The 20,808-nt window shown below is 40.0% G+C and overlaps 1 protein-coding gene across 1 annotated transcript; it reads left to right on the top strand.

Annotated features, from left to right (window-relative positions):
* Positions 1-2,046: 2,046 nt before the first annotated feature.
* On the top strand, positions 2,047-19,193 carry LOC307120155 (5-hydroxytryptamine receptor 3A; the record flags this gene model as incomplete). Its single annotated transcript, XM_079807042.1, has 9 exons — positions 2,047-2,098; positions 2,777-2,943; positions 3,030-3,074; positions 3,162-3,271; positions 6,040-6,209; positions 8,028-8,188; positions 8,801-9,011; positions 17,242-17,481; positions 18,967-19,193. The coding sequence occupies 9 exons, from the start codon at positions 2,047-2,049 to the stop codon at positions 19,191-19,193; spliced, it is 1,383 nt and encodes a 460-aa protein (XP_079663168.1).
* Between the last annotated feature and the right edge of the window lie 1,615 nt (positions 19,194-20,808).

The following is a 20,808-nucleotide window of genomic DNA, read 5'->3' as shown; positions in this document are numbered from 1 at the left end:
GACAGGGTCATGGGCGGCCAAGGCTCATTGATGCACGTGGGATTTGAAGGCTGGCCCGTGTGGTCCGATCAAATAGACGTAGCTCAAATTGTAGCTCTACTTTATCTCAAATTGCTCAAGAAGTTAATGCTGGTTCTGGTAGAAAGGTGTCAGAATACACAGTGGCCGTGACTATGACCAGTCAGGGTGTCCATGCGCCAACAGTGGGCATGTGAGCATCAGAACGTACACATACCACCTACCTAAGCATTGTTGCAGAACATGTACACCCTTTCATGGAAACGGTAGGCCTATTCCCTGGTGGCCGTGGCCAGATACCACAGCACACCTTCAGGGGTCTAGTGGAGTCCATGCCTTGACGGGTCAGGGCTGTTTTGGCAGCAAAAGGGGGACCAACACAATATTAGGAATTCATTGTTATTCAATGTTATGCCTGTTCAGTGTACATAGACACATATAGTATACGCACACATAAAAATGGATTGATATACATACACACATATAAATTGATATATAAATGTATTAATCGCATCCAACCTAAACATTTGTTTATAAAATGTGTGTGTGTGAAAACATAAAACTAGTCATGACATTATATATATATATAAAACAGATATATGCATTTAGCTTCAATGCATTTAGGGCTGTGGTCCTGGTCAAGACAATCTCCTGAACATTTAAAGCTACACTGTGTGATATTTTCCCCCATCTAGTGGTGAAAAGGTATATGACCATCCAGTGAATATCAGTTTCTCTTCCTCTCAATTCCGATTTCGTTTTAACTCCTACGGTGGCCGATTTAGTCCAAGATTAATATGGCTTCCAGTTCGACCTCGTCCACATTCGACACGGTGCCATCGAGTGTTAAAACGCGAAAGGCGAAGCTTGAATTCATGGGTATGTCCCTCTTTGGCTGATGTACTTTCAAGATGGAGGGGCAACATGGCGACCGGCATTCGAACCCATTACCGTATGTATTTTAAATGCCATATTATAAACTTACGAGAATACTTTATTACTTGAAAGAAGTAAATATACATTAATGAGCACATATATTTTTGAAAGAACTAAGTGTTTTTAGCTAAGAATAAACTAAAAAAGTTACACAGTGTAGCTTTAAGCAATTTTGAGCGTGGCATGGTTGTTGGTGCCAGACGGGCCGGTCTGAGTATTTCACAATCTGCTCAGTTACTGGGATTTTCACGCACAACCATTTCTAGGGTTTACAAAGAATGGTGTGAAAAGGGAAAAACATCCAGTATGCGGCAGTCCTGTGGGCGAAAATGCCTTGTTGATGCTAGAGGTCAGAGGAGAATGGGCCGACTGATTCAAGCTGATAGAAGAGCAACTTTGACTGAAATAACCACTCGTTACAACCGAGGTATGCAGCAAAGCATTTGTGAAGCCACAACACACACAACCTTGAGGCGGATGGGCTACAACAGCAGAAGACCCCACCGGGTACCACTCATCTCCACTACAAATTGGAAAAAGAGGCTACAATTTGCACGAGCTCACCAAAATTGGACAGTTGAAATCTGGAAAAATGTTGCTTGGTTTGATGAGTCTCAATTTCTGTTGAGACATTCAGATGGCAGAGTCAGAATTTGGTGTAAACAGAATGAGAACATGGATCCATTATGCCTTGTTACCACTGTGCAGGCTGCTGGTGGTGGTGTAATGGTGTGGGGGATGTTTTCTTGGCACACTTTAGGCCCCTTAGTGCCAATTGGGCATCGTTTAAATGCCACGGCCTACCTGACCATTGTTTCTGACCATGTCCATCCCTTTATGACCGAAAGGGGGTCAAACACAGTATTAGTATGGTGTTCCTAATAATCCTTTAGTTGAGTGTATATACACACACTATACTGCCAAAAGTTTTGGGACGCCTGCCTTTACATGCACATGAACTTTAATGACATCCCATTCTTAATCCGTAGGGTTTAATATGGAGTTGGCCCTCTCTTTGCAGGGATCAACTCTTCTGGGAAGTCTTGCCACAAGGTTTAGGAGTGTGTTTATGGGAATTGTTATGAGGCACTGATGTTGCATGAGAAGGCCTGGCTAGCAGGCTCTGCTCAAATTCATCCCAAAGGTGATCTATCGGGTTGAGGTCAGGACTCTGTGCAGGCCAGTCAAGTTCCTCCACACCAAACTCGCTCATCCATGTCTTTATGGACCTTGCTTTGTGCACTGGTGCGCAGTCATGTTGGAACAGGAAGGGGACATCCCCAAACTGTTCCCACAAAGTTGGGAGCATGAAATTAGTAGTGAGGAAATTTCACGAATGGACACCTGGCAACCTATCACGGTACCACGCTTGAATTCACTGAGCCTCTGAGAGTGACTCATTCTTTCATAAATGTTTGTAGAAACGTCTGCATTCCTAGTGCTCGATTTTATACACCTGTGGACATAGAAGTGATTTGAACACATGAATTCAATGATTTGTAGGGGTGTCCCAATACTTTTGCCAATATATATATATATATATAATACACACGCACACAGATTATATAAACAAACTTTTATGTTGGATGTGTTTTCTCACGATTAATCGATTTGACAGCACTACTTTCTATACAATAATAAGATTAGAAAATGCCTTTAATGTACTGTGAAAATAGTTTCTACACCTAATTTTCAGTGTACAACTGTTTACAAAAATACTGAATAGTACAGTATTTGCATCTGACTTCAAATAAAAAGTGCAAATAAATGTGAAAATGGCCATCAGATGAAGTAAGTTTCCCTGGTTTATTGTGTTATTAAGTGTTGCCGTGTCTGGTGAATGTGCTTCGGTGTGAAGACGGACAAAGTGGACCCACGTATGAATCAATACAGAAAGTCATTGACAATAAGTCCTTCAGACCTTCTCTCAACCTCAGCAGCCCCACCATCACCAACATTTCCTTCACCCTCTACGCTATCTTAGGAGTTGTGAGTCAATACGGGACTAGCTATATGTGTCTGGTTGTGTAAATGATACTTGCGTCTGAACATTGGATGCCTGTTCTGTTTTGCAGAATGAAAAAGCACAAATTCTTACCACATTCCTCTGGCTCAGGCTGGTAAGTTTGCTGCATAAACACTAAAAGATGTTTGAATAATCACCTGAATATGACACAATCCTGTTCTTTAATCATGTTTGGTTATAGTACTGGTTCCATGAGTTCCTCATTTGGGATCCAGAACCCTGTGATGGCATCACGAAGATCTCTCTTCCTGTCAAAGATCTCTGGACTCCTGACATTATCGTTTATGAGTTGTAAGTGTGAAGGATCAGGACATTTTTAATTGCTATCAAGAGAATTAATAAAGTTCACAATATTTTGCCCACCTGCAGAATTCAGCACAAATTCCTTATATTCACTGTCATTTGTGACTTTCTGACTTCATAACACAATTATGAGTTTATATCTCACAATTTGGACTTTAAAACAAACTATGAGTTTATATCTCACGATTCAGACTTTATAACACAATTGTGAGTTTATATCTCACGATTCAGACTTTATAACACAATTGTGAGTTTATATCTCACGATTCAGACTTTATAAAAAAATTTGAGTTTATATCTCACGATTCAGACTTTATAACACAATTGTGAGTTTATATCTCCCGATTCAGACTTTATAACACAATTGTGAGTTTATATCTCACGATTCAGACTTTACAACACAATTGTGAGTTTATATCTCCCGATTCAGACTTTATAACACAATTGTGTGTTTATATCTCCCGATTCAGACTTTATGACACAATTGTGAGTTTATATCTCACGATTCAGACTTTACAACACAATTGTGAGTTTATATCTCCCGATTCAGACTTTACAACACAATTGTGAGTTTATATCTCACGATTCAGACTTTATAACACAACTGTGAGTTTATATCTCCCGATTCAGACTTTATGACACAATTGTGAGTTTATATCTCACGATTCAGACTTTATAACACAATTGTGAGTTTATATCTCCCGATTCAGACTTTATAACACAATTGTGAGTTTATACCTCCCGATTCAGACTTTATAACACAATTGTGTGTTTATATCTCACGATTCAGACTTTATAACACAATTGTGAGTTTATATCTCAAGATTCAGACTTTATAACACAATTGTGAGTTTATATCTCACAATTCAGACTTTACACAAAAAAATTGAGTTTATATCTCACAATTCAGACTTTATAACACAATTGTGAGTTTATATCTCACGATTCAGGCTTTATAACACAATTGTGAGTTTATATCTCATAATTCAGACTTTATAACACAATTGTGAGTTTATATCTCCCGATTCAGACTTTATAACACAATTGTGAGTTTATATCTCCCGATTCAGACTTTATAACACAATTGTGTGTTTATATCTCACGATTCAGACTTTATGACACAATTGTGTGTTTATATCTCACGATTCAGACTTTATAACACAATTGTGAGTTTATATCTCAAGATTCAGACTTTATAACACAATTGTGAGTTTATATCTCACAATTCAGACTTTACACAAAAAAATTGAGTTTATATCTCACAATTCAGACTTTATAACACAATTGTGAGTTTATATCTCACGATTCAGACTTTATAACACAATTGTGAGTTTATATCTCATAATTCAGACTTTATAACACAATTGTGAGTTTATATCTCACGATTCAGACTTTATAACTCAATTGTGAGTTTATATCTCACGATTCAGACTTTATAACAAATTGTGAGTTTATATCTCCCGATTCACACTTTATAACAAATTGTGAGTTTATACCTCACGATTCAGACTTTATAACACAATTGTGAGTTTATATCTCACGATTCAGACTTTATAACACAATTGTGAGTTTATATCTCACGATTCAGACTTTATAACACAATTGTGAGTTTATATCTCACAATTCCGACTTTATAACACAATTGTGAGTTTATATCTCACGATTCAGACTTTATAACAAATTGTGAGTTTATATCTCCCGATTCACACTTTATAACAAATTGTGAGTTTATACCTCACAATTCAGACTTTATAACACAATTGTGAGTTTATACCTCACGATTCGGATTAAATAACTCCCAATTGTATGTTTATATCTCACGATTTGAACTTTATAACTTGTAGTTGCGAGTTTATAGCACAATTCGGTCTATATAACTCTACGTGTTACTGCGTGTTTCAGAATCATTCAAAAGTAACATTCCCAATAAATAATAATGTTTGCAAAATTATAAAATGGAATGTTCACTTAACGTTCGCATTACGAAGAAAATGTAAAAAAAAACAGAACATTTTTTGAGTGTTCAGAGAACATTTAGAAATAATGTTTTCATAACTTAATGGGAGCGTTAGCAAAGCGTTCTTTGAACATATTTTCGTTAGCTGGGATACCGTTCATCTGGGTAATTTCCATTCACACAGAATGATAACTATAAATATAAAGTTTCAATTATCTATGTAATTTTATGAGAATAGAGACGTCCAAATCACAACTGTAACAATAATGGCTTAGAGGAATGTTATCATTGAATTCATGTTCAGAAGAATTTTTTTCTCCAGCTAATGAACGATAAAAACATTGACAGCCAATCAGACTGTACCTTTCTTGATGTGAAAGGGATTTAACTGAAACAGGCGCTACGTTTATGTCTCGCGTCACACTGAACATAAATTGGCTTCAAAACAATTTTCACAGAAATTTACACAGAAATGGCAAGTAATACTTTGAAATAAACATGACATTTAAAAGTTTTGAAACTGAAATTGTATTTTTCCTCGTAAAACGTATAAATTCACTCTCTTGTGTTTCATACAAACGAAATGGGTACCATCTTTCATCTTGGATATTGACAGTAGGGATATTGGCCTCAGAAGGTTTGTAGTAAGAATATTAGCTATGTAATATTTTTGCAGTGATCATCTTGCCAATTCTTTAAATTGTAATGGATTATTAGAAGACATACTACAGAAGATAAGTAATTTTATCATTTAAAAGTTAACTCAATATTTGTCCTCTCTCTCTCTTGTGGTGTTTAGTGTGGATGACGATGTATCCCAGGCCTGTCCTTATGTGTACGTGAACCACACGGGCCACATCCGCTATGACAGGATGTTGAGGCTGGTTAGCGCCTGTAACCTACAGATCTTCAATTTCCCTTTCGACATACAGAACTGCTCTTTCACCTTCGGCTCCTACATGCATACCAGTAACGTCTCCGCTTTCATTGCTCTCCACATTTCCTGCCATCTCAGCGCATATTTGCCATAGAGGCATTTCCTCTTGTGTGTTTCTGAGGTCTGTGAAGGTCCACTTAATCTGTCTTTGTGTCTGTGGACTTTCACATAGTTATTTAAAGTCAACACATATGGCAATAAGAGAATGTACATTTTAAACTGTTTAAATGTAATGCTTCTAAAGTGTCATGTGGTGTAACCATCAAGTAAAAAGTAATATAAAAATAAAAATACATCAGATAAAAAGTAACATATTCTATATCTCACGATTTGGACTTTATAACACGATTGTGAATTTATATCTCACGATTCAGACTTTATAACACAAGTGTGAGTTTATATCACGATTTGGACTTCATAACACAAGTGTGAGTTTAAATCTCACGATTTGGACTTTATAACACAATTGTGAGTTTATATCTCACGATTTTGACTTTATAACTCACAATTGTGAGTCTATATCTCATGATTCTGACTTTATAACACAATTGAGAGTTTATATTTCACGATTCAGACTTTATAACACAAGTGTGAGTTTAAATCTCACGATTTGGACTTTATAACACAATTGTGAGTTTATATCTCACAATTCTGACTTTTAAATTGTGAGTTTATAAATTCTGACTTTTAAATTGTGAGTTTATATCTCACGATTTGGACTTTATAACACAATTGTGAGCTTAAATCTCACGATTCTGACTTTTAAATTGTGAGTTTATCGATTCTGACTTTTAAATTGTGAGTTTGTATCTCACGATTTTGACTTTATGACTCACAATTGTGTGTCTATATCAAATGATTCTGACTTTATAACACAATTGAGAGTTTATATCTCACGATTCAGACTAACACAAGTGTGAGTTTATATCTCACGATTTGGACTTTTAAATTGTGAGTTTATATCTCATGGTTTGGAATTTATAATTCACAATTGAGAGTTTATATCTCACGATTCAGACTTTATAACACAAGTGTGAGTTTATATCTCACGATTCAGACTTAAATTGTGAGTTTATATCTCACGATTTGGACTTTATAACACAATTGTTAGTTTATATCTCACGATTCAGACTTTATAACACAAGTGTGAGTTTATATCTCACGATTCAGACTTAAATTGTGAGTTTATATCTCACGATTTGGACTTTATAACACAATTGTTAGTTTATATCTCATGATTCAGACTTTATAATACAATTATGAGTTTATATCTCACGATTCAGACTTTATAACACAATTGTGAGTTTATATCTCACAAATCAGACTTTTTAACACAATTGTGAGTTTATATCTCACGATTCAGACTAAATAACATAATTGTAAGTTTATATCTTACGATTTGGACTAAACACTATTGTGAATTTATATCTCATGATTTAGACTTTATAACACAATTGTGAGTTTATATCTCACGATTCAGACTAAATAACATAATTGTGAGTTTATATCTTACGATTTGGACTAAACTATTGTGAGTTTATATCTCACGATTCGGACTAAATAACATAATTGTGAGTTTATATCTCACAATTCAGACTTTTTTCTCAGAATCGTCAAAAAGTCCAAATTGTGAGACAAAATCACAGTTGTGAGTTATAAAGTCAGAATTGTGAGATTTAAATTCACAATCGTGTTTTAAAGACCTAATCTTGATATAAAAATAATAGTGAGCATTAACTGATTGCATGTTGACATGAAAACACAAATGATTACAATTCAACAACTAATTTAGCTGATAATCAAAGCAAGTTTCTGAATGTGTCTTTAATTGTCACCTGTAACCCCTTCAGTAAAGGATGTCCGTGTCAGTCCTGCCCTGTCCTTCGCGGAGATGACTGAAAACTCCTTGCGATACCTGCAGGCCAGTGGAGAATGGGAGCTGGTGGTTATACTGGGCGACGCAAGCATTTTGAATTTCGGAATTGACGAATGGGACATCATCACTTTCTGGGTAAGAACGAGATAAAAGCAGGCGGTATTAATGGCTATATTAAGAATAGCATACTACTATAATTTCCAGTATCGAGTTATGTGCTCATTAACTTTAATAAGTTGTGGGAACAAATTCTTATTGAATGGCCACAGTATTATTTTTTTTCACTTTGCATGTCATGAATTAATTCATTTTCAAAACTAATTAATTTGTGGTCGTTTTTTCCTTCGTTTTATTTAAACCATGGCAACATTGTACTAATTTGTTCTGCGATTTAACTACAAGGAAGGAAAAAATTAATGGCCATGGAATGTATGTCAGTCCACATCTTAAGGCCCGTCCACACCAAGAATGATGGCTATTATTATACAATTAAAAAAATCATTCTAAATTTAAAAGAATAGCCGTCTACACCAACTATAACGTTAAATGTCACAAATCACTTTTAGAATGTTTTTTTTTCCCCAGATGATGAACGAATCAGAATCCATCCTGCTTTAAAGAGCTTGAGCATAAAACAGCAGACGACATAAATGCAGTGTTTATAATAAACAGAATGTGCATTGGTGTGGACGCTAATACAGTTATCATTCTTGGAGTGAACAAGCCTTTCCTGTTTCCATCCTGCAGGTGGTGATAAGGCGACGGCCAATACTGTACGTGGTGAACCTGATCATCCCCAGCTCCTTCCTCATGATCATTGACATCTTGTCGTTCTACTTGCCGCCGCACAGCGTGGATCGATCCTCCTTCAAAATGACTCTCATCCTGGGCTACACAGTGTTTCTTCTCATTATGAACGACCTGCTTCCCAGCACTGCTAATGGAACACCTTTAATAGGTCAATTAGCCAAAATACACCTGTGTGAGGCGATGTGTGAACGCCAAATGACAAACACTGGTCAATTACATCGGGAGAGTAAAGTAGGCTGCTTTATTAAGACTCTAGTTAAAGGAACAGGTCATCTAATAATTGAATTAGGTTATTTACTCCCCGCATGCTGATAATTCCATAAACAAATCTGGAATTTCTTCAAAAGCCATGCAAAGACAATGTTCATATGTATATTTAAATACAGAAAGTTCATCAGCCTTGAATTAGCATTAGCAATGTTAGCCATTAAACAACGATAAAATTGCATTTGATTGTGTTGTGAACCACTATCTTTTAGTGGTTGATATTCTGAGCAAGTTTTGTTCTCTTGCTTCAGTTGGAGAATCTCTCGCTTCTAACCATCTATCAAAGGTTTTATGCTGCTCTTAACTCTTTCCCCGCCAGCGTTTTTGAGAAAAGTTGCCAGAAAAAAGTTGCCAAAAAAAAAGTAATAATAATTCACGCTTTTGTCAAAGACTACATGATCAATGATCATGTAGTCGATGATTAAAACACAGAGGGAGTAGACATTTCATTCAGTAACATTAGGCAGTTTTGATTTACACTCACCTAAAGGATTAATAGGAACACCTGTTCAATTTCTCATTAATGCAATTATCTAATCAACCAATCATATGGCAGTTGCTTCAATGCATTTAGGGGTGTGGTCCTGGTCAAGACAATCTCCTGAACTCCAAACTGAATGTCAGAATGGGAAAGAAAGGTGATTTAAGCAATTTTGAGCGTGGCATGGTTGTTGGTGCCAGACGGGCCGGTCTGAGTATTTCACAATCTGCTCAGTTACTGGGATTTTCACACACAACCATTTCTAGGGTTTACAAAGAATGGTGTGAAAAGGGAAAAACATCCAGTATGCGGCAGTCCTGTAGGCGAAAATGCCTTGTTGATGCTAGAGGTCAGAGGAGAATGGGGCTGACTGATTCAAGCTGATAGAAGAGCAACTTTGACTGAAATAACCACTCGTTACAACCGAGGTATGCACCAAAGCATTTGTGAAGCCACAACACGCACAACCTTGAGGCGGATGGGCTACAACAGCAGAAGACCCCACCGGGGACCACTCATCTCCACTACAAATAGGAAAAAGAAGCTACAATTTGCACGAGCTCACCAAAATTGGACAGTTGAAGACTGGAAAAATGTTGCCTGGTCTGATGAGTCTCGATTTCTGTTGAGACATTCAGATGGTAGAGTCAGAATTTGGCGTAAACAGAATGAGAACATGGATCCATCATGCCTTGTTAATAATAATAATAATAATAATAATAATAATAATAATAATAAATTTTATTTGTACTGCACTTTACATTTGGAACAAATCTCAAAGTGCTACAGTTAAGATCATTTAAGAAGGATAAAATACTAATAGATTGAATGGTTAAAAGTCATAAGTTCTCCTAAAAAGAAATGTTTTTAGTCCTTTTTTAAAAGTCTCAGTAGTTTGAGGTGCCCTCAGATGGTCGGGGAGGGCATTCCAAATCCGAGGAGCGGCAGAACAGAAAGCCCGATCACCCATAGTGCTGAGCTTTGTCTTGGGGAGAAGGAGGCGGTTTGAGTTTGTTGATCGAGTTGTAGTTGAATGTGTGAGTAGTTCTTTCAGATAGGGGGGGGGCATTTCCATAGATGCACTGGTGGGTTAGAAGGGAGACCTTATAGTCAATCCTGGCGGTAACAGGAAGCCAGTGAAGTGAATGGAGAATGGGTGTGATGTGATCGTATTTTCGAACTCTCATCAGGATCCTAGAAGCACTATTCTGAACGTACTGCAGTCTCTGCAAGCTTTTGTTAGGGATCCCGGTGAGAAGTGCGTTACAGTAATCCAGTCTGGAGGAGACAAAGGCGTGGACCAGTTTTTCAGCATCTGCTAAGGATAGCGTTGGACGGAGTTTTGCAATGTTTCTGAGATGGTAGAAAGATGTTTTGCAGAGGTTTTTGATATGGGCTTCAAAGCTGAGTTGTGGATCAAATCTTACACCAAGATTGGTGACAGTTGTGGAGAGGGGAACGTCATGACCAGAGAGTGTTATACCAGTTATGGAGGAAGACTGGGTTTGATGTGGAGTGCCAACAAGAATTGCCTCAGTTTTAGAGCTGTTTAACTGGAGGAAGTTGTGCTTCATCCACATCCTTATCTCCTCCAGACAGGCGGTGAGTGTTGAAGACGGAGATGTTGTTGTTGAAATGGAGTTGTGTGTTTCTGATTTCATGTACAGTTGTGTGTCATCAGCATAGCAGTGAAATGAGACTCCATAGCGGCTAATGACATGGCCGAGGGGGAGGATGTAAATGATGAAGAGAATGGGGCCAAGGACTGACCCCTGAGGAACCCCGCAGGTAACTGTGTGTTGCCGGGACCTTGCACTTCCAAGTGAAATGTACTCTGTTCTGCTAGTGAGGTACGATTTAAACCAGTTAAGAGCAGTGCCAGTGAGTCCAGTGGTTTGATGCAACCGGTTAAGGAGTATACCATGATCCACTGTATCGAATGCAGCAGACAGATCGAGGAGAATGAGGAGGGATGGTGAACCTGCATCAGCTGTCATCCGTAGGTCATTTGTGACTCTAACCAGGGCCGTTTCCGTACTGTGTGCAGAGCGGAAGCCAGACTGAAATTTTTCGAAAAGATTGTTGTATTTGAGATGATCCTGGAGGTGGGAAGCTACAACTTTTTCCAGTACTTTGGAGAGGAATGGGAGATTGGAAATGGGCCTATAATTTGCAAGCACATCTGGGTCAAGGGTGGGTTTTTTGAGAAGTGGTCTGATTATGGCAGTTTTTAGGGCAGATGGAACATTAACAGACTGGATGGAGTTGTTTATTATTGTGGTAATCAGAGGACTTAGGACAGAGGTGTTTACTTTCACTAGAGCTGAAGGAAAAGGGTCGAGGGCACAGGTGGTAGGTTTCATCTTTTTAATTATCGTCTCAACCTCTTGCTGTGAGATTTCTGGAAAGCGATGTAGGGGCTCCGAAATTACAGGCTGTGAGTGCATAGTCAGGGTGGATAGTGGTGAGGATCCAGGAAAGGTAGAGTGAATTGAGTCTATTTTTGTTTTGAAAAAGTCCAGGAAATTATTACAGTGCTCTTCTGTAGTTTCTGTAAGTGAGGGGGTTTGTGGTTTGAGTAGATGGTTTATGGTGGAGAACAGCTGTTTGGAGTTTCCGGGACTATTTCTGATGAGGTTTGAGTAGTAAGTTGACCGTGCCTCCATAAGTGACTTTGAATAGTCCTTTCGGTGTTCCCGAAAAGCAAGCTTGTGCACAGTGAGACCTGTGGTTTTGAATCTCCTCTCAATGGCACGCCCAGCTGTCTTCATCTTTCGTAGTTCACTGGTAAACCAGGGTGCTGATCGGGTGAAAGTGACTGTTCTGGTTTTTACCGGGGCATGAAGATCCAGAATGCTTCTGAGGGTGTTATTGTAATAGTCCACTGAATCCATGAGTGGTAGACAGTTTACAGAAAGGAGATGCTGGAGATCGGATGCCATAGTCTCTAGGTTGATGTTTTTCAGATTTCTGAAGCAGATTTGGCGTTTGGGCTTGATGAGGCTGGATAGTGAAGACATCTTCATGGAGATGACCTTATGATCAGAAACTCCCAGATCATACACCAGAAGATTGCTGAGAGAAACAGAGTTTGTAATGACTAGATCGAGAGTGTGACCCCTGTTATGAGTGGGGGCATCGACAAGTTGTGTCAGATTAAAACAGTCGAGTAATTGGAGAAATTCTGCTGCAAAACGGCAGGTTGAAGAGTTGACGTGAATATTCATATCTCCAAGTATGATGATATTAGCAGACATTATACAGAAAGTTGAAAGAAGATTGGACATCTCTGGGATGAATGATGGGTTTGGTTTTGGTGGCCGGTAAATAAGAAGTATCGTAGTGGAAAGAGGGTGCTTACATTTAAATGCAAGGCATTCAAACGAAGACAGCTCAGGCAGGGTTATAGGGGACAAGATCAGATCACTTCGGTGGATGACAGCCAGACCACCACCACGCCCTGTGCTGCGGGCTTTCTGTAAATAGCAGTAACCAGGGGGACAGGTCTCATTTAAAACAGAATAAACATCTGGTTGATGCCAGGTTTCTGTAAGGCACATCATATCTAAACACTTTTCTAGAATATGATCATGTATGAGGCAAGATTTGTTTGTGATGGATTGTGCATTAAAAAGTTCAATCTTGATATTCGTTGCAACAGTGTGTCTCTGTATTGGCCGAAGTAAACTGAGATCCACTCCATGTTTTCTCCGGTTTCCATCCAAGTCAGTGCGTAGCGTTGTCACGGAAACTCCAGCGCTACTAGTCCTAGGAGTGACGGCGCCCTGATGACGTGTTCGAGAAGCGACGGTGCGCACGCCGGACCAGATGGATGAGATGTTGTGATCAGACCGGGAGAAAACAAACTTTCGACGGCAACTTCTGTGAATGTAACGGGGCCGGCGAAGGAGTCCAAGTTGTTTAATGACTGATGTACACGATGGAGTGGTATAGTTGTTGAATTTCTGAAGTTGAATGGCTGAGTAGTTCAGCATTATGCCAGTCGTGGAGAGTGGTCTGCTAGCCGCAAGCCACGCCCGTGATGCACATAGGAAAGCCAACAGACACAGCAAGCAAACAACCGTGACAATGGGTGAACACCTCACGATCATCGGCAGCGACCCTAGGCGAAAGCCCCACGGCAACGGGTAGCGACGAACAGTCACGGGAATCCCCAAGCGATAGCAACTGGTAGGCAAACAGCCGCTTGAGTCGGTGAAATCCGTACAGAACACATACAAATCCACAATGTTTACTAGTGAGCAGCAACACTAGTAAGACTTACTGAACGTATTACTGGTCGATAAACGTTATGCTTATACCATAATAACAACTGTTGCACGGTAGAGGGTTTTCAGTTAGAGAAAACGGAGAAGGGGCGAGTGTCTGATCTGAACTCCAGCTGAAATGTGTAGTTTGGTTGGTGAGTAAATGTCCTTCAGATTAGAAGCAAGCCGTAACAATCCATAAAAAAAAAAAAAAGTTTTTAGACGTAACAACGGGCGTCCTCTCCTGTCATGAGTAAATCCATTCAAACTGCCAACGACCAACTGTAAACAGCCGAGTGGAGTCATCTGAGACGATAAGATCCAAAAAAAACGGTCCCAATATTAGCACTGACTGATTTTACTAGTTATGATAACAAAAAATTAAATAAAATCTAAATCTAACATTACAATTTAAACCAAAGTCGGGTGGAAAAGCGGCGAACAGACAACGCCAGCGTCCTCTCCCCCTCGTTGCTAGGCAACAATCCACTGTTACCACTGTGCAGGCTGGTGGTGGTGGTGTAATGGTGTGGGGGATGTTTTCTTGGCACACTTTAGGCCCCTTAGTGCCAATTGGGCATCGTTTAAATTCCACGGCCTACCTGACCATTGTTTCTGACCATGTCCATCCCTTTATGACCACCATGTATCCTCTGATGGCTACTTCCAGCAGGATAATGCACCATGTCACAAAGCTTGAATCATTTCAAATTGGTTTCTTGAACAGGACAATGAGTTCACTGTATTAAAATGGCCCCCACAGTCACCAGATCTCAACCCAATAGAGCATCTTTGGGATGTGGTGGAACGGGAGCTTCATGCCCTGGATGTGCATCCCACAAATCTCCATCAACTGCAAGATGCTATCCTATCAATATGGGCCAACATTTCTAAAGAATGCTTTCAGCACCTTGTTGAATCAATGCCACGTAGAATTAAGGCAGTTCTGAAGGCGAAAGGGGCTCAAACACAGTATTACTATGGTGTTCCTAATAATCCTTTAGGTGAGTGTATATGCTGTTGAATGTTGATGATTTTAATGAATTGTGTTATTTTACATATGCATCTGCTTACATATGAGATCACTTGTTTCTGCTTCTTTGCTTGTGTTTTGATCCGGAGATCCAGTACTCTTTCTGAAGATGCGTACTAGCACCCCTAAGTGAAAACACAGAAAGCCGCAAAATTCTGTCAATGGCAGGGAAAGAGTTATGCCCAAAGGGAGGAAAGAGTTACGCCTTTCGAGGGAACTCGCGTTGCGTCAAGGACACTCTGTGTGATTGCGTCTGAAGCATGTGTATCAACTACGTGACGAGACAGAACATCACGGGAGGGTGACATCATGACCAGGAAAGCATAAAAGCACATCTGGAATGACCGGCGTTAGCTTCTGTGCTTCAAAATTGGATATCATGGAGGGGTTAGAGACAGGCTCTGCCTTTTCTCTGCCTTCACCCACGGCACCCAGTGCTCTCTTTGGTTTCAGAAGCCCGCGCTGCGGTTTATTCCGCCCTGAGTGAGAGCCCAGTGCTTCAACAGTCTCTGAGGAGGTAGATGTGCTGAGCATTGATGCAGGGATTTGAGAACTCGACATCCTCATCCTGCATGGGCTGGGTGTGTTTCTTCATAAAACTTCCCGACGTGTACAGTGTACAGGAATGCACTAGCGGGACTTTTGTTCTCTTATGAAGAAAGTCTCATGCAATAAAGAATCTAGTGGCTCTGATCATCTTTCATGGTACATAAATTGGCTGGAAATGATGGCTGTCTTCATAACTTTGAAACATTTCCTCCCATACCTAAAAGGCTATAATGAGCTTGTTCGCAGACGGTGGTCTCTTATATAAATCATCAGGGGGGTCTGCGTTTGTGCCTGCTATGCAAAAAATGGCACGCCAGATCCTCCTGTGGTCCCAAGGAAAGTCGTTCTGCCTGAGAGCAGTATACATTCCAGGTACCAACACATAGGAGTGGACATTTTGTCGAGGCAGGGACTGAGGCCGGGGAAAAGAGACTTTCCCCCGAGATGGTGGAACTCATATGGGGAGTGTATGGCCAAGCAGAAGTGGATCTGTTTGCGTCTCAGGATATGGCACACTGTCCAGTTTGGTTCTTCCGCCCTCAACCAGCTCCATTGGGGATGGATGCATTGGTACAGAGGCTAAGTCTGTACACTGGGCCGTACTGGCCGAAGCGAGTGTGGTTGTCTCCCTTGTAGATTCCGGTCAGGAGGGACCTTCTGTCTCAGACACGAGGCACAATTCTTCCCCCCTGCCCAGACTTATGGAACCTGTGGGTTTGGACTCTGAAGAGTGGTCCAACTCATAGACTCTGGTCTCTCAACTTTGAGCTCCCTCCACGAGGAAGTTGTATGCATTGAAGTGGAGGGTTTTCACTTTATGGTGTGGAACTCAACAATGACTGCCTAGTTGGTACAGAGCTGGAGTTGGTGTAGGATCATTTTCTCTGTACGGTTATCCCCTTCCACACTTAAGGTGTACATGACGGCCATAGCTGCCCACCACGTCCCTTTGGGTGGTGTATCCCTGGGGAGAAACCTATTGGTGACGCATTTCCTCTGTGGTGCTTTGAGGCCTTATTATATAAGAGGTATTCCTACAGGATGTGGTATGCGGCATTCATAGGATTCATAGGACATTCATAGGATTACAATCTGGACCTGGGCTCTACACCTGGTTTGCAGGTGCTTTCTTCTTAGGTGTGCTCACAGTGATTAACACAGACAGACACTTGTAAGCATGGCATTTGGTCATTGTCATTCCCAAAGCATCCTTGATGGAGCGCAAGTTCCCTCAAAAGGTAACCCTGAGACGCTGCATCTCCCTGCCATACTTCCTTCATCCATGTAATCGAATTTGGCTAATTGAAGCTAACATCGGTCATTCCGGATGTGCTTTTATGCTTTCCTGATCGTGACATCACCCTCCCGTAACGTTCTGTCTCGCCAGAGGATACACGTGCTTCATTCAAATCATTCCTGACGCAGTGCGTGTTCCCTTCTCAGGGAACAAGGGTTACAGTCATAGCCTGAGATGTTTTGATGTGAAAGCTTAGTGTAACTGAAAGCATGGTAAACTGATAGCATTTGATCAGGTGGTCGATACATTGTCGCGCAATTTCTCTTAAGTTATGACAGATAAAAATGTATTTGTACTCACTAGACAACTAGTTGCGTGAATCTCTGAACCCACTAACACACATGCTCGTTAATAGGGGCATCTATTGTTTTTGCAATCTCAAATAGTTTGTTGTCTGATTAGAATCAAGAATTTACTTATGGTAATGTAATGTATGCAAGTATTATGTGAAATTTTCTCTAAAATTTGGTTTCACCTCCTTAGGTATCTATTTCTCCGTGTGTTTGGCATTCATGGTCATAAGTCTACTGGAGACGGTCCTCATTACCTGCGTTCTCCACCATAACTCAATGAGGTACAGGGAGGTGCCACACTGGGTAAAGGTGCTGGTGATGCAGTTCATTGCGCGACTTATTTGCTACAGTTTCCCTGAAGACCCTTTAGCCAAACTAGAAGAGAAACAAGTAACCAACCCAACGTCCAGTCAACAGATGGCCACTAATGGTGAGACCCCCCAGCAAAATTTGCTAGCTATGTTTCAATCTAAAGTTGCGGATTTAACTTGTGTACAAAATTGGAATATGGCATTAAACATTTGCCAATAAAGCTGCATTTCCATTCCATGTATTCCCCGAGTACAAAATCACTTTCTGGGAAATTGACGCGAAACATCTGTAATATAAATAGAAGTTGCTCCAAATGGGGAAGCCACTGTGGCTCTTTTTTCATACATCATAAATTACGTGCGTCTAAGGCCCTGTTTACAGCTAGTATTAAGATGTGTTTTGGTCAATCCGATCACAAGTGGACAATGCCAAGTACAGGTGTAAACGGGGTCTAAAACCAGGGACACACCAAGGCAACGTTGGGCCGGTTTTGAGCGTCGACCGACTTAGGTTTTTCGTTGTGTTCTGCACCGCTGGCTCTAGTCGGACGCCGTAGGAGTTTTTTTTTGGGCCAATTTAACATGTAGAACATTAAACGTTATGGGATTTCTTCAGCTGGAGACCCAAGTTTGGTTTGAAGAGGAAAAACATCCCGAGCACAATGTTCTCTCTCCATTCCTGATTTCCAACACAAACTCGCAGCATTCTGTTGGTCTTGTGTCTGTCAGAGCAGAAACGAAAGCTGATGCTATCCGTGTGTTTCTCCCTCGTCTCCATATGTTAATTACATTAGCTTATTTTGTCCATTAGATTGAAGATCTGAAAAAGCCCATAGATTTACCCGCCCACAGACCCTCCCCTCGAAGACATCAGAACAGAAGTTGCTGAAAGTGGACTAAAGAGATGGATTAAAACATTGGGTGTAAATACTGAGAATGTGTCACTGAAGAATGTGTCTTCCTTATCTACTTGTGATCCGATCAAACAAAACGCATCTTAATACCAGCTGTGAACAGGGTCCAAGAGCCTGCAAATTAATCGCAATAAACGCTCTCATGTTTGCGTTTAGAGGCGGATGCTGGTTTAGGAGGACAATCATGTGAGATAATTCCTGAGAGGTCATTATACCAAATCATTCTGATGACAGACTTTGGCTCAGGCATTTCATAACGACCAAACTAACATTTGAGATGCTGTACGATGAAATCGGTCTGCTGGTTAGTGGTTAGTCCAATCATATGATCTGTTGAGGCAAAGTCACATGACTCGATGTGCATTGAGGTATTTCAGTAAATGCGCTTCCATCTTAGTTTATGCACGTCTTCTTACCGGATAAAAAAAAAAAAATCTGTCCCCAATGAGCACAAGTTTTTGCGCATCTTGCCGTTTCCATCCAGCGTTTTTACATGTGATATCCCACAATAGGTGGATAGAAACAGCTAATGTATAGTAGGTAAGGTAGCAAAGTTTCCATAATTTCCCCCAAATTTTTGGAAACTTTCCAGGATTATTTGAATTTTTTTTAGAAACTTTTGTAAAGTTTTAGCCCCTTTACAACCCTAGCAAGAATATAAACTGATGCTACCTTTTTTTTGTCCCTTAGTGCCTGGAAGCATGACACTGGATGTGCCTGAGCTCAGACAGATCAGTCAGGATCTTAGAGAGATGAACTCGTATTTGACCATTCTACGAAAGGAAGACCATCTACAGAACCAGTGGTGCCATGTGGGATACATCCTGGACTTCCTTCTCTTCCGCATTTACCTGCTGATCATCACAGGTTATGCACTGGTCATCATATGCATGTGGTGCATTTGGATGAACCAATAGTAATAGTACAGACTTGAGGAAAATAATGTTTGAATATATTTTTGGTTGTCTTCACTGTGGCAGAAATAGGGAGCATGCGATCATGTATAGACCACAACAACACAACAATGACTCGAAAACAGTCTAAACATCTTTAATTGTCAGTGACATATTTATAACAATAAGAAATTATATATGTACATTTTCTCAAATAGTGCATCAAAAGCCCCTGAATAAAAAAGGCAATTCAGTAATTTTACATGAGTAAGCTCAAGTGGACACATCGTCAGCAGGATCAACTGAAAAAGTTATAAACTTAAATGTTATAGCTCATAAGAAACCATACAAAAGCAAGTTCATTCATTCAGTCTCATAAACGTATAAGTCATAAACAATCAGTGCATTCCAGTCATTTAATGCTTGTTGCAGAGTAGCTCATAGTTTGTTATTGCTTCAGATATACTCTTGGTCTTGAATGCATTTTCTTTTAGAACTCGTGTCCAGTATGATGTAGTGAATTATAACATAACTTATCTATGTAATAAACTCTTTTAATGAATAACACTTTGGTACAACTGTCTTTTTTGCACAACCACAGTTTAAAAGGAACACACCGACTTTTTGGACTTTAGCTTATTCACCATATCCCCCAGAGTTAGAGAAGTCCATACATACCATTCTCATCATCCGTGCGTGCCATAACTATGTATGACGCACCCACCGCTAGCCTAGCTTAGCACAAAGACTGGAGGTAAATAGCTCCAGCTAGCCTACTGCTCAATAAGTGAAAATAATGCCAACATTTTCCTATTTACATGTTGTGAAGTGTATAGTTACATCGTGTACTGTGACCAACGAAAAATGAAAAGTTGTGATTTTCTAGACCGTTATGGCTAGGAACTATTCTCTCATTCCTGCGTAATAATCAAGGAACTTGGTCCATTTTAGCGCCTGAAAATAGGCTAACTTCCATCAAAATTACCAACGTGACAACCTGCTTGCACAGGGAGCGTGCTGGGGACTATTTTCAGCCGCTGCGTAATATCATTGTGCCGCTGCATCCATGGTACGGCACAAAGTTCCTTGATTATTACGCAGGAATGAGAGTATAGTTCCTAGCCATAACGGTCTAGAAAATCACAGTTTTTCCATTTTCCGTCTGTCTTTGTACACAATGTAACTATACAAATCACAACATGTAATTAGGAAAATGTTGGCGTTATTTTGTCACTTATTGAGCAGTAGGCTAGCTGGAGCCATTTACCTCCAGTCTTTGTGCTAAGCTAGGCTAGCAGTAGGTGCGTCAATATGGCACGCTACATTATGGCACGCACGGAGATGAGAATGGTATGTAAGGATTTATCTAACTCTAGGGGATACGGTGAAAAAGCTAAAGTCCAAAAAGTTGGCGTGTTCCTTTAAGAGCATTTGAGAGTTTGGACTGAATGTGAGATGTTGGAATGATGTTCCAGTTCAAACATTAATACAGTTCTCGTTCAAACAAGCATCATCAAACTAGTGCAAATTTAGATCAGGAAAACAATACAAACAAAGTGCCATTTTTGGTAGGTGCAAAATGTTAAAGCAAAAAGGCCTTTAAATGAAGAAATAATGACCAGCATTGGGCCTCATTTGT

This window comes from Gobio gobio (assembly GCF_949357685.1).
Source record: "Gobio gobio genome assembly, chromosome: 24".
In the NCBI taxonomy this organism is placed as follows: domain Eukaryota; kingdom Metazoa; phylum Chordata; class Actinopteri; order Cypriniformes; family Gobionidae; genus Gobio; species Gobio gobio.
Note: the sequence above shows the minus strand (reverse complement) of the source record. Positions and strands in the feature narration are given on the sequence as shown.